At 55.8% G+C, this 13,248-nt stretch overlaps 2 protein-coding genes across 3 annotated transcripts in view; one reads left to right on the forward strand and one right to left on the reverse strand.

The window, feature by feature from the left end:
• Positions 1-13,248, forward strand: part of GRIN3B (glutamate ionotropic receptor NMDA type subunit 3B) — a 39,861-nt gene that overhangs the window by 11,001 nt on the left and 15,612 nt on the right. Inside the window, exons 4-9 of the mRNA XM_074978138.1 lie at positions 640-785; positions 1,715-1,830; positions 3,889-4,040; positions 4,157-4,321; positions 4,822-4,889; positions 5,468-5,815. Coding sequence (XP_074834239.1) covers positions 640-785; positions 1,715-1,830; positions 3,889-4,040; positions 4,157-4,321; positions 4,822-4,889; positions 5,468-5,815 — 995 coding nt within the window. The remainder of the gene's footprint in view (positions 1-639; positions 786-1,714; positions 1,831-3,888; positions 4,041-4,156; positions 4,322-4,821; positions 4,890-5,467; positions 5,816-13,248) is intronic.
• The window catches only part of TMEM259 (transmembrane protein 259), a 29,552-nt gene continuing 25,352 nt past the window's right edge, over positions 9,049-13,248 (reverse strand). For both annotated transcript variants that reach the window (XM_074978140.1, XM_074978139.1), the window contains exon 11: positions 9,049-12,639. In XM_074978140.1, the coding sequence (XP_074834241.1) occupies positions 11,779-12,639 (861 nt within the window). In that variant the 3' untranslated portion in view covers positions 9,049-11,778. The remainder of the gene's footprint in view (positions 12,640-13,248) is intronic.

Raw genomic sequence — 13,248 nt, forward strand, 5'->3', positions numbered from 1 at the left:
GCTGGGTCTGCTTGCAATGTGAAAAACCCCGGTGTCCTTTTCCTATGACTGGGGGGGGGGTGGGGGGGTTCACCCCAAACCCAGGCGAGATCCCAGCTGGGGGTAATTCTGCCTCCCGTAAATCCCTCTCCCCCTGCAGTTCAAGCTAGGTGCAGCCCACTTCCTACTCCTCCCCACCAGAGGTGGCCGCATTCGGGTGGTAGGCGTGGTGCTGATTTGAGGAAGGGCAAGCCGTACTGTTTCCCTGCCCCTTCCTGCCCAGGTTTTTGCCTTTGTTCGTGGCCCCAAACGAAAGCAGTACCGGGGAGGCCAGTGACGGCAGGCGCACTGCTCTGGCTGCATGGTTACACCCCCTCAGATCTGGCCTGTGCGGCCCTCCGTCCAGCCAGACAGGTGGTTTTGCTGCAGCGCTCACAAAGCACCTGTGTGGTGGACTGGCACCGGCTCCGGCATGGGGGCGCTAGCAGAGGGGAGACCCGCGTATGCTCCCTCTTAATTGGGGCCCCTGGGTGGTGGGTGAACAGTGCCTGGCCGGTGCAGCTGGTGACGCCGGAGTAGTGCCTTTCATGGGCACAGCTGTGCCTGCGCCCCTGCCTTGCAGACGGCATTTGCAAGCGGGGCGCTTGGTCCTCTCTGCAGCTGCACCACCCCTCGCAGGGCTTCCGCTTCGGCACCGTGTGGGAGAGCAGCGCCGAGGAGTACATCAAGAAGAGCTTCCCCGAAATGCACGAGTACATGCGGCGCCACAGCGTCCCCACCACCCCCGCGGGAGTCACTATGCTCAAGTAAGGGGACGGAGGCAGGGGCCGGCCCCAGCTCTGTTAGTAGAGTTGGCCAACTCTGTAACAAATCAGAGAGTGTTCCTGGGCTGCCTCCCCTCTGCAGGGCATTGCACTGGGCTCTGCAGCGCCCCCGGCTGGGCGAGGCCGGTCTGGCTTAGACGGGCAGGACCCTGGGACTATGCCACACAGCGCCCCCTGCTGGGCGAGGCCGGTCTGGATTAGATGGGTAGTACCCTGGGTCTGTGCCCCACAGCGCCCCCTGCTGGGTGAGGCCGGTCTGGATTAGATGGGTAGTACCCTGGGTCTGTGCCCCACAGCGCCCCCTGCTGGGCGAGGCCGGTCTGGATTAGATGGGTAGTACCCTGGGTCTGCGCCCCCTGCTGGGCGAGGCTGGTCTGGATTAGATGGGTAGTACCCTGGGTCTATGCCCCACAGCGCCCCCTGCTGGGCGAGGCCGGTCTGGATTAGCTGGGTAGTACCCTGGGTCTATGCCCCACAGCGCCCCCTGCTGGGCGAGGCCGGTCTGGATTAGATGGGTAGTACCCTGGGTCTGTGCCCCACAGCGCCCCCTGCTGGGCGAGGCCGGTCTGGATTAGCTGGGTAGTACCCTGGGTCTATGCCCCACAGCGCCCCCTGCTGGGCGAGGCCGGTCTGGATTAGATGGGTAGTACCCTGGGTCTATGCCCCACAGTGCCCCCTGCTGGGCGAGGCCAGTCTGGCTTTGACAGGCAGTACCATGGGTCTGCGCCTCCCTGCAGGGTGAGGCTGGGCTAGAGGAGACAGGCACAGCCAGCGCACTTCCACTACCTTCTTTTGTAATTTGCGCCTGCCCTTTGCGCCGTCGCCGGACAACCACTCGTCAGAGCCAGGGAGGGCAACGCCAGCTCATCAGCCTCTAACCCCGCCCCCCCCCCCCATGCTCCTTTTGCCAGGACTGAACCCCCCAAGCTCAATGCATTTATCATGGACAAATCCCTCCTGGATTACGAAGTCACCATCGACTCGGACTGCAAGCTGCTCACCGTGGGGAAGCCGTTTGCTATCGAAGGTGAGGTGCTGCCTGAGGCCGATTCCCTGGGGCCTCCTCCTGCATGCCCTGAGCAGGGCGCCTTGCATGCATGGGACTGGGCTGCAGCGGTGGGGACCAGGTGATTTTCTTTTTGGTGCAACGCTCTGTTAAAAACAGCTCAGGGGAAATGACCATGGTGCATGGCTGGTAACCATTTCTGCCTGCCACACTGGCCGCAGTCCTGTCTACAGGGAGCGCCGGGTCAAACGCACCAGAGCAGGGACACTGGTTAGCCCCATGCTGGGCCCAGCCTGGGCAGTGACATTGTAGTTCCCTTCACGCACCTCCCCTTCCTTGGGGACGAGAGAGGTCCACCCACCGACTCCACAGCTGGGCGGGGCTCTGCCCAGGCTGTCAGGTAGTGCCAAGGGTGCTGCCCGGGCTGTGATCAGCTAGCTGAATGTTACATCCCTCCACAGCACCTGGGTGGTACTGAGACTTGGCCACCACTGACCCGGACTGGGGATGGGGTTCCCGCTAGTTTTTTCCAACCATGGGTGGAACAAATTTTGTTATGTCCATGTGCGGCTGAGCACCACCCACAGAAACACAAGACTGCCAGCTGGGGACGCTCTGCTACGCAGCTGGGCGGCACCTGTAGCTGAGCCCAAGCACTGACCTGCGGAGTGGGGGTGGGGGGGTCCTGTTGGGGAACCCAAGGGAAAGGAGGCTGTAGCTTCCATGGCCTTCCAGCCTGCTGCGTGAATGCACAGCCCTGCCCTCCCCCCGCCCCCCCCCACCCCTGCCGGAGCTCTTGTACACCTGAAGCTCAATCCCTGATGGTTCCACCCCTTACAGGCATCCATGTTGCCCATCACTAGGCTGTCTGAGAGGCGCTCAGCCAGCAGGCGGGGCTTTTGAACTAGCATACCACAGAGGAACCGTTTATGTGCCAGCTTGGGGCCAGTGGTGTGCCAGCTACACCATAGCCGGCATGCTGCTGGAACGTCTGGTACCCCATCTGGCCTGGCGTCCTAGGGTGGTCAGCAACCTTCCTGACCCTGCCATGGCCCATTAGCCTGTGCCCTGAAGCATGAGGGTTCTGTGTACCAGGGTCCTGGCTGGGAAAGGGTGTGCAGCTCCTCTAGAAGCTGCTGTCCTTCTTTGCTTCCCAAGCTCCCCATCCGGCCTCTGCCTCTATGTGCATAGCCCCAGGCAGCATGCGCCTCATTAGCGCCGCTGTGGCACTGGTGCAGCAAGGGAAGTTAGATGAAGCTGCTGCACTCTTGCCAGCCAAGCTGTGACTAGAACAGGAAGCAGGGACCAAGTCCAGTGGTCCCAGCCGGGCTGCTGCATGTCACCAGGACCGTGCCAGCTGTCGGTTGCCATGCAACTAGGAGGAGGCTGTCCTGGGGAGACTGGCTGGGATTAGATCACTGGGGTGCAAGCTGCTTTCTGTGGTCCTCCTGACTCAGGTGTGCAGGGCCTGAGCTGGGGGCGGGGGGGGGGGGGGGGTAGGGAGCACTCCCACCCAGCTTGCAATAAAACACACTGAGATTTTGCTGGCTAAAGGCACCCTCCCACCAGACTGCGTGGGAGCAGGCCGCTTGAGAGGCTGACTTTGGGGGTAAGGTGCTGGGACACCCAGGCAGCAGTGAGCAAAGTACCCCAAAAGTTACTTGAGTACAGCCACCCTCTGTGTACACACACACACACACACACACACACACACGTATATATATATATGTTTTCACTCCAGGAGTTTTTCAGGGGGATGCCAGTGCTTTGTATTCAATGCGACTCTACGTCTACACAAGTAACTTTTTCTCTACCTGTGCAGCCAGGTTTGCAGCGCGTGTGTGTGTGTGTGTGTGAGAGAGAGAGACACACACACCCGGGGGGGGGGGCGTGTTATTCATTGCAGTGGCACCAGGCCCTGAGGAGAGCTGAGCTGGACTGTGCTGCCACAGCGCCCATAGGTGGGACGATCCAAACAGCAGACCAGGGTCCGGACCTGCCCAGGGTCATACAGTTGGCCTGGGCCCTGGAGCGAGGCCCAGGCTGGTGCTTCTCTCTGCCTCTCTCCTCCCGCACTAGGCTACGGAATTGGGCTCCCCCAGAACTCCCCCCTGACCTCCAACCTCTCTGAGTTCATCAGCCGCTACAAGTCGGACGGCTTCATGGACCTGCTGCATGACAAGTGGTACAAGATGGTTCCCTGCGGCAAGCGCGTCTTTGCTGTCACCGAGGTGAGGGCGGCCCAGTGGGCGCCACAGCCAGGAGCAGGGGGTAAGGGGGCTGCCCTCGGAGCCTGACCTGCTCCCTGGCCTGGGCTAACCTCCTCCCTCCCCTGCTCCCCTTCCAGACGCTGCAGATGGGCATCTATCACTTCTCAGGGCTCTTTGTGCTGCTGTGCATTGGGCTCTGCGGCTCCCTGCTCACCTCGCTGGGTGAGCACGTCTTCTACCACCTGGTCCTGCCGCGCATCAAGAGGAAAAAGAAATTCAATTACTGGCTGCACACGAGCCAGGTGAGAACAGCTGCAGCTCCCCTGGCCCAGCTTCCCTTACCCTGCCCTCAGAGCATCCCCCTTCCTGGCACTGCCATTGGAGTGGTGCTAGTGATGCTTTGTATTAACATAGGACCCACAAGCCCCAGAATGCCCCGGGCAGCTTTCTTCTCTCCAGTCTTGCCTGCATGGGACACAGCTCTGCTCCCGGTAACCCAGGGCCCAGCCAAAGCCAGGCTGGGAGCGTTTGGACATTGGTATAACCCTGAAGATCCCCCTCCTCTGCCCCCTGCATTGGCCCAGTTCCCCTCTCTCCTCCTGCAAAGCCACTCTGGGCCCCTACCTACACCCAGCAACTGAAGGGATTCAGACCCGCCCCGCCCCCAGCTCTGGCCCAGACATTCTCCCTGGGATGAAGTCACCAGCCAAGGCCTTGAAACAAAAGGTATTTACCCTGCAAAGGCAGAGCCCCGGCCTGCTAGTCCCTCAAGCCTTGCCCTCTCCTCCCTTGTGCTCCACAGAAAATCCACCGGGCGCTGAATGTGGGCTTTGAGGAGCAGAAAACCCCAATGCTGAGGCTAGAGAAAAGGTACAGCGACCAGGGCAACCGTGCATGTTTGCAAGTCGTGTGCTGCAACCGGCCAGCTGCTGTAGTACATTAGAGCGGGGTGAGGTGGTGGCGTGCATGTGTGCACGCTCTGCGCAGCGGTGCAAACAGTTGTGTAATAGGCTGACACGCCTCGCCCTGTCCCGGCTGTTTGGGCAGGTGGATGGGAGGATGACATCTAGGGAACAATGATGACCACCAGTAAAATGCATCCGGAGGGGTGGGGAGCTTGGAAAGTTGAGAGCCCCATGCAAATTCCTTCAGCCGCAGGCCTTCAGCCGCTTGTCACTTACAGACGCCTCAAAATTTCAGCTGGAGGCACAGTCCTCTTCAGGAAGCAATCTGCAGCCCCCGGGTTGCAAAACCACCGCCCTGGTGCACCAGGCTCTCCCATCCGCAGCCCCAATGATCTAACCCTTTGTAGAGAGAGAGGAGCCTGCTATGCCCAGGTGCCCCCGTCTTTGCTCTCCAGCAGGGCACAGCTTGGAGTGGGAGCCAGCGCGGTAGCTGGCTGGGCTGGGCGACTCTGCCCTGATGGCTCTGCTCGTTTCACTCTCAAGGTGCAACATTCAGAAGAGCCAAGAGGCAGCCGACCCGCTCGCCTGGAACAACCTCCGGAAAGCCGCCAGGAAAGAGGCGAGGCGGGTACATTTCAACCCGGAGCAGACACCCCACCAGCCAGTGCAGGAGGTGCCTGTGTGGCACTGTGCCAACGGCGGGGCGCCCCAGCCCGAGGAGTGGGATGCCAACAAGAACGAGCTCAGGGAGCTGGAGGGACGGATCCAGGAGATCAGGGCCCAGCTGAAGGCTGCCTTGGTGCGGAAGAGTGAGCTAGTGGGGGCCTTGGGGCCCACCAAAAACATCCGCCTGCTGCCCGTTAATCCCATTGCTGAGAAGAACGAGGACAGGTAATGGGACTGGGGGAGTTCAGAGTCCTTTGGAGTGAACTCTTGAAAACTAGCTGCTGTTTTCCTTCCCTGTCACATCAAACCTGGGGTTCCTGGCTGGGGAAGAGGAGCTGCCACTTCAGGAGTGGGTTCTGACAGCAAGGGAGGAACATTTTCCCTAGGGTTCAGGGCTCCCCTCACACAGCCCTCTGTTTTCAATTAATTCCTTTCTGTAGCAGCTAGGACCCACGTCCCCAGCCTGCTGTTGTCCTCCGCAGACTGAATGGCAAGCTTAGAGTCCCACGAGCCCCTTTCTGGGGTTGGATAGTAGAACCCTCCACCAGGCTCCTGCCAGCTCCACCTAGGACAGACTCACTTAAAAACCTCGGCAGTTACCTGAGGTGGGAAGGGAGGATAGACTTTTTTTTTTTTTTTTTTTTTTTTTTTTAAAACCAAGGAGAAAGTTTAGGTTTTTTTCCTTTCCCCCACCCCTTGGTCAGCAGAATCCTTCCATAGTTAAAATAGTTGTTTGGGGAAACCACATAGAATCTGATGAGGAACTGAGAACTGGTGGCTGAGGCTAGGAAAGCTTTGTTTTGAGTCTTGGTCCCTTCATCCCCTGTGTGGACTTAGGGCACCAGCCTTCCCCTAAGTTACAGTGAGTCCACCCTCCCTCCCAGCAAATGCTGTGCAGCCCTTTGAGCAAGGCTGCATTTTTCCCTTCTGCCAGCAGCAGCACCACCATCAAATGTAAATAAAATGTACAAAGTTCAAGTTTTTTTTTTTTAAACAAATGAAAAGCAAAGCCAAGCAGGCCTCTCCTCCCACCCCCAGATCCTTCAAACCGCCAGTGATTGAGGAGAGGGCATGAAAATGCAGGCCGACTCCCAGCAGGAGTCTGGGCTGGTTACTCCAGCTCCCTAGAGAAGGGGAAGAACCTCTGTCCCACTCCTTCCTCTCTCGCCTTCACACACAGCTGCTTTTCGGATGCAACTGTCAGCCTGGGATTCAGATTTTTTTTTCTAGCCGTTTAGATTTAACCAAGCGCCTTTCCCAAGGCACAAATGCAGCACTTGGCAGTGCTATTGGGAATTTAACTGCAAAACTGTATTTAAGTAAAGCTGAGGTAGGGAAGCATGGAACTAGAAGGGACCACCAGGCCATCAAGTCTGGTGCCCTGCACTCATGCTGGGCCCAAGCACCATCTAGAGCAGCCCTGACAGGGGGTTTCTCTAGCAGGGTTGTGGAATATCCATCACTAGAAGCTTTTAAGAGCACATTGGATAATTTAGTCCAGTGCTTAACCACCCTGTCAGTTTGGACATTAGGAAAAACTTCCCCTCTAAAACCTCCCTTGCTGCAGTTTAAGCTCATTGCTCCTTGGCCCAGCAGCAGGAGCTGAGAATAATTTTTCTCCCTCTTTGTAAATCACTTTTTTTTTTTTTTTTTTTTTTTTTAATATAAAGGTACTTGAAAGCTTTTATCTCCCCTCAGTCCTCTCGTCCACAATTAAACCCAGTTCTTTCCCTCTTAGGTTGTATTTTCTATCTCTAATAAGTTTGTTGCTCTTCTCTGGACCTTCAATTTCTCCACATCCTAAAATACAGTGCCTAGAACTGGACACAATACTCCAGGTGAGGCCTAATCCATGCAGGGTAGCACAGAAGAATTACTTCCCACGTCTTGCTTACAACACTGCTGTTAATACTCCCCAGAATGAGGTTTGCTTCATTTGTGTTACTGTAGACTTGTACTTAGCTTGTGGTCCACAGCCACTTCCTGAACAGGAGCTCTAAAGAGGATGGGGAGAGACTGTGCTCAGTAGTACAGATAGAACAAGGAGCAATGGCCTCAAGTTACAGAAGGAGCGGGGCAGGCTGGATATTAGGAAAAAACTACTTCACCAAGAGGGTGATGAAGCAGTGGAATGTGTTCACCAGAGGTGGTGGATTCTCCATCCCTAGAGGTTTTTAAGCCCTGACTGGGATGACTTAGTTGGGCTTGATCCTGCTTGAAGCAGGGGGGGCTGGACTAGATGACCTCCTGAGGTCCCTTCCAACCCCATGACTATGAATGAGCCCTAGAACCCTTTCTGCAGTATGCTTTTCCCACCCCTCGCTTCCCATGTTGTGGGGGAGAAACTGATTGTTCCTTCCTAAGTGAAGTACTTTGCATTCATCCTTGGTAAATTTCAGCTCCGACCATTTCCCCAGATCATTCTGGATTATAAACCTATCCCACAAAGCACTTGCAACCCCTTGCAGCTTGGTATCATCTGAACTTTATACAGCACGCGCTCTATGCCCCTTCTAAACTGTTGACGGAGATCTTAAATGGAACCAGGGATCCCAAGGGAGGCCCACGTGCTATGTCCTTCCACCATCACCGAACCATTGGATAACCAGAGTTTTCAACCAGGTATGCACCTATCTCAGTTGTATGTCCCTAGTTTATCAGAGAAGGTCATGTGAGACTGTATAAAGCGTCTTGCCCCCTTCCATCTTCATCCCAGCAGCAAAAGGGTTTTATTTCCCTTCTGTCAGCGTGGGACTCCCTCCCCATGCTTGTTCAGAGCTGAAGGCCGATTCTTTAATGCAATCCTGTCCCTTTGGGCAGCAGAAGAGTCCCAGCTTCTCTCATCTCTGCTGACAGAAGATCAGAGATGTGCATGAGAACCCAGCACTTAAGAGCATGACTGGACCTGAGCCTTGCAGCACTGAAGGCCTAAGGGGTGATTTCCAGCTGTTCAAAAAACACAAACCACCCTTTTTCTGAGCAGACTTCAAAATGAGGTCATTGAATCTGAAACAGACAAGCCCTGGGGGCTCAGGCCCAAATGCTCACCAGCAGTTAAGCTCCCAAGCCCTTTCTGAAGTGTGGAGTACTAGCTGAAGATGCCGCTTTACTTCTGCAAGTTGAGCCAAAGGCAGGGGGCTGCTCTTTCTCCCTCCAGTGCACTGCCACACTGTGGAGAGCAAGAGACACTGGGGGCATTAGCCTGGGAGATCCTGGATGAAGAATTACCTGTTCCACCACCATCATGTCACTTACGGGGGGTCTCAGCTCCTCATCTGTGACCAAAAAGCCTAAGACTGCCCTACTTCCAGGGTGGGAAGGGGCTCGGCTCAGATCCTCTGACAGCTGTAAGTCTTAGACCTAGCAGCTGCTAGGTGTAGGTGAGACAGAATGAAGACCAGAGCCTCACAGGTCCAGCCCACCCACCACGCCCATTGGCAAAGCAGCACCATGGAAGCTGTTAGATAATATTTATTATATATAAACACATTTGTACATTAAATAGAATGAACTCTACTCTTCATTCAGCAAATGATTTGGTTCATTCCCCCCCCGCCCCATAAAATCTTACGGCTGTTTTGCTGCCTTGTGCTCTGAGACCTGCCGGCAAGGAGCTCTGCTGCCTAGAAGCGGCATCAGCTAATTGAGGGAGAGAAGCTGGCTGGACCTGGTCTCGCCCCGGGAGGGTTGGGTCCAGTGAGGGGGACCCACCAACACACCAGGCTGTGGCAGGCCACCCCGGGTTCCAGTGGCGACACCGTGCTCTCCCCCAAAGCGGGGGATCTGGGGAGGAAACGCAAAGAAGTTACCCGAAACCCCTCTGTGTGGGCCGGCAGCAGCTTCAGTCACAGCCCAATCCCCACCCCTGGCTGGTGGGCAGCAGGAATATCCGAGGGCCCCATTCACGTGACTGATCAGCCAGCAAGGAAGCACTGGCTGCTTTGGTCACGTGGACCATTCCCCAGCTTGATCGCTGTCTCCCAAGAGAGGTGTCATCCACCTCCTATCTAATCGAGGTGAGCTAAGCACCGTCCTCCTTGCACTCCCCTTCCCATCACGCACCTCTTTCCTTAAGTCCTCTCTCCTCTCAGAGCCTTGCTGGGGCAACTGGACGTCACCTACCACAACCCCGATTCCGAGGGAAGCAGCTCCCAGGCTGGAGCCACCAGTGCCAGGTGAATGAACTGGAAAACTGCCGCCTGTCACAGGAGGAGGGTTTCATAATGCAGCCTCCGACTGGGGTGCCAGATGTTCCCCATGACACCCGGCTAGTGAGAAGGCAGAGCAAGACAGCCCTTGGGCAAACTCCAGGGAGAGAGAACTCACAGCTAGCTTTGCCTCTTCCTCAGCTTCCTTTCGGCCAGGCAGGAGAGGGAGGGTTTCTTTAAGTTCTCCTTGGATTTAGCATTCGGACCCTTTCCTTTTGTACCGAGCCACCTGCTTTCTCCCAGCAGTATCCCCCTTCAGGCCCTGTGTCAAGGGGGCTTCCTCAGCTCATGGAAGGGCCCAATCTTAGGCTGTGAAGGTGTCCCCCACACAGGACAAGGCACTGAAAAAACCCACAGGTTAAGCCACCACAGTGACCACGGTGGGTCAGGAGCGGAGGTGTGTGGCAGCAGGGCTCTTTTGAATTAGAAAGAGAACCTCAGAGCTTCCTAACAAGTGTTTTCAGGCCATACCTCCACCTCAAGCCCCCATCTCTCACCCACAGCCTGGGGGCTAGGCATTTAAGGTGCTGGATTCAGAGGGCCCCTGCTGAGAAGCCAGAGGCCAGAAAGAACTCTCAACAGGGGGTGCAGTGGGATTGGAAAAAGGAGGACAGTTGTGGGGAGCCCTCCCAAAGTTAGTCTAGATGGTTCCAAGCACCCTGAACTGCAGGGGACGCGGTAGGAACCTATCAGCTCAGACTGTGCCGACTAGCCCTCAGATCTGGTAGCACAGAAAAGCAGCCTCGTGTCTCATCTCAGGCCAGGCCAGCCACTGGTAAGAAGAGGGGAGGTGGAGAAGGCTGCAGGAAGATGCTAAATGTCAGCAAATCAAAGCCTTATTTCCAAGCACCTCTACCATGAGGAAACCCGGCAGCAGGTGTAAAGCTACAGTTGCACTTCCCCTAGCAGCAGGCTGAGGTTGCTGAAGCCCTCTGGTGACTTTCCAAAGACCACCTTAACATTCCCCCAGCCCTATGAGTATTCTGTTAACTGCAGGTCTATCAGGCAGGAACACCAGGACACTGCCCCTCCGCCCACATATCTCCTACCCCCTTTAATACAGCCTTGTGTCTCACTTTAAAACTTCTGCATCTTTCTAAAAATACACAGCGCTACATATATATATATATATATATATATATATATATATATATATATATATGTATTATTTTGTCTTTGCAACAGCCAACTCACTCCTTTGCTAAGCAGCCAAAAAAGCTCCCATACCGTCAGGGCCCATATGACTGGTGAGGAATGGGGACTAAACAGGGCAACTCGGCTGTGCATGAAATCAACTAGGCACTTCCAAACAGTCAGAATGAAAGCATCTGCCAAAGCTCCCGCGAGGGAAGGGATTGCTGCCCCAGACAGGAGTCTCCATTTCAGTTGATTAGCTTTCCCTGCCGCTTTTCTGCCTGGCTTTCCAGGAACATACCACACGAGATGAAACACACCCACAAAAAAAAAAAAACAAACAAAAAACGAACATTGTGAGGGGCGGGGAGATGATCAAGCAAAAAAAGTTGTTCTAGTACAAATTGGTTCACACTTGCAAACGCAAGCAGGGCTAACGGCTCCGTTCCCTGAAGCTGATCCACAAGGTACAGCTGGAAGCCCTCCCTTTGAGGGCAGCAAGCAGGGTTGGGAGAGGAAGGAAGGGGGAAAATAGAAGTGAGAAACAGACAAGCCCCAGTGACCAACCCTGCTGTCTGCCGATGGCTTAAGGAAAAACTCAGGACTGGGCAACACGCCTGCTGTGCAGAACATTTCTCTGCAGCTCTAGGGATGACGTTAACGGCTCCTGGTTAATTGCTCCCTTTTATGCCACACACATTTGCTACCCCAGGGAGAAATGGGCTGCATCTTGGCTGTGCTCCAGCTGCTTTGCCTCCACTAAAATGAGTTATGGGTCAGGGCAAGGGGAGAAACAAGAAATCCAGATGCCTCCCAGCCTACGAGGGAGCAGTGAGAGAAGGGGGCTCAGGACAGGCTCCTGGACTCTGACTCCGAGCGAGCTCTGGAGCCGGGTGTACTGTCCACTGCTGTTGGGCAGGCGACCGTCTCCCCAAGGTGCTCCAAAGCACCGTCCGAATGCTTGACCTGATCAGTATCTTGCGGGAGGGACCGTGGGGTCTCTGGCAGGTTACTGTTTGCAACACAGTCCTTTCTGCCGAGTTCTGCTTGGCTGAACGGCTCCCTTGCAGCTTCAGTCTGCTCGGGGAGGGACTGGCTGGGGACAGATACACCATCCTCCCCCGCTGGGACGAGGGGGGCAGCTGGTGCGTTTGCCGCACCAGGTGGTGCGTCTGTTGCAGTAACCACAGCTGTTGAGGAGACCTCGATAGTAACGGAGCCCACAGCAGACTCCACACGATCACTACTGACTCGGATTCGGGCTACCAAGCTCGAAGCAGCAGCGAGCGCAGCACCCTGAGGGCTCCCATTGGCCATGGCTTCGTGCACTGCATTTGGCTCCAAGAGGGTAGCGCTCAGGTCAGAGAGAAACGAGGCTTCTGTAATGATAGCGGCCGTTTCGGCTACCCAGTTCAGATCGCTCCCGACAGAGGAGGCTGCAGCAGCTGCAATGGCAGCGGCACTGGGATCCTGGCTGGGCGCTAGAGAACTAGGACTGCTGCTTTCCACAGAAGGGCTGGCTGCCAGGTGTGGCTGCCCGCTGCCCATGTCGGTGGGGGCGGCTGTAGTGTTGTTGTTGAGGTTGTCCTGTAGCGTGGTTTGGGTCCCCTGACCCACCTGCTGGTTCTGCAGCAGCAGCTCTTGGATCCGGATCTGCTGGAGGATTGCTGGCAGCTCATAGTGATGGAAGAAATAGATCATGGAATGCTAGGAACGCAAAGGGACAGGGGTTACTGCTTTGCCCAAATCTGCCAAGAGGTGGTGGCAGCAGCCCTGTAGGAAGCCTGTGGAAGGTTTCCCCATAATGGATATGAATGCAAGAGCAGAGGAGTGGCCAGGCTGCTCTGATCCACACGGGAAGCAGAAACATTCAGGGTTTAGTGTCAAACCTAGACACTCTGAGAAGGATTTCCCCCCTTTCACTGTGATCCCTGGAGGCCTCTGCAGCAGCTTAGAAGGCCCATAAAAGCTCTGCAACCAACCAGGGAACCTCAGAATCCACACCTCTTAAGGTCAGTGGAGAGGAAGAAGGCAGCCAGGACTATCTGGAGTTTACAGCTGATGGAGGGGGCAGATCATCAGCCAGAGAAACTCTAATCCTCTAGGTCACATTCAACCATGACCAGCAGGCACCACCTGCCTGGGGAGTTCAGCATATGCCCATTCAATCTCTGCCCCCCCAAGACAATATCACTGAAGGTGCCTTATGGACAGCCATCCACTGGGAGACAGACCGCCACCCCTCCTGGCCCACAACTCACTTGACAGCCCTCAGCCTCTGTATAGGCCCAACATTAAGTCACTACCAGACACATC

This window comes from Carettochelys insculpta, chromosome 27 (genome assembly GCF_033958435.1).
Source record: "Carettochelys insculpta isolate YL-2023 chromosome 27, ASM3395843v1, whole genome shotgun sequence".
Lineage (NCBI taxonomy): Eukaryota > Metazoa > Chordata > Testudines > Carettochelyidae > Carettochelys > Carettochelys insculpta.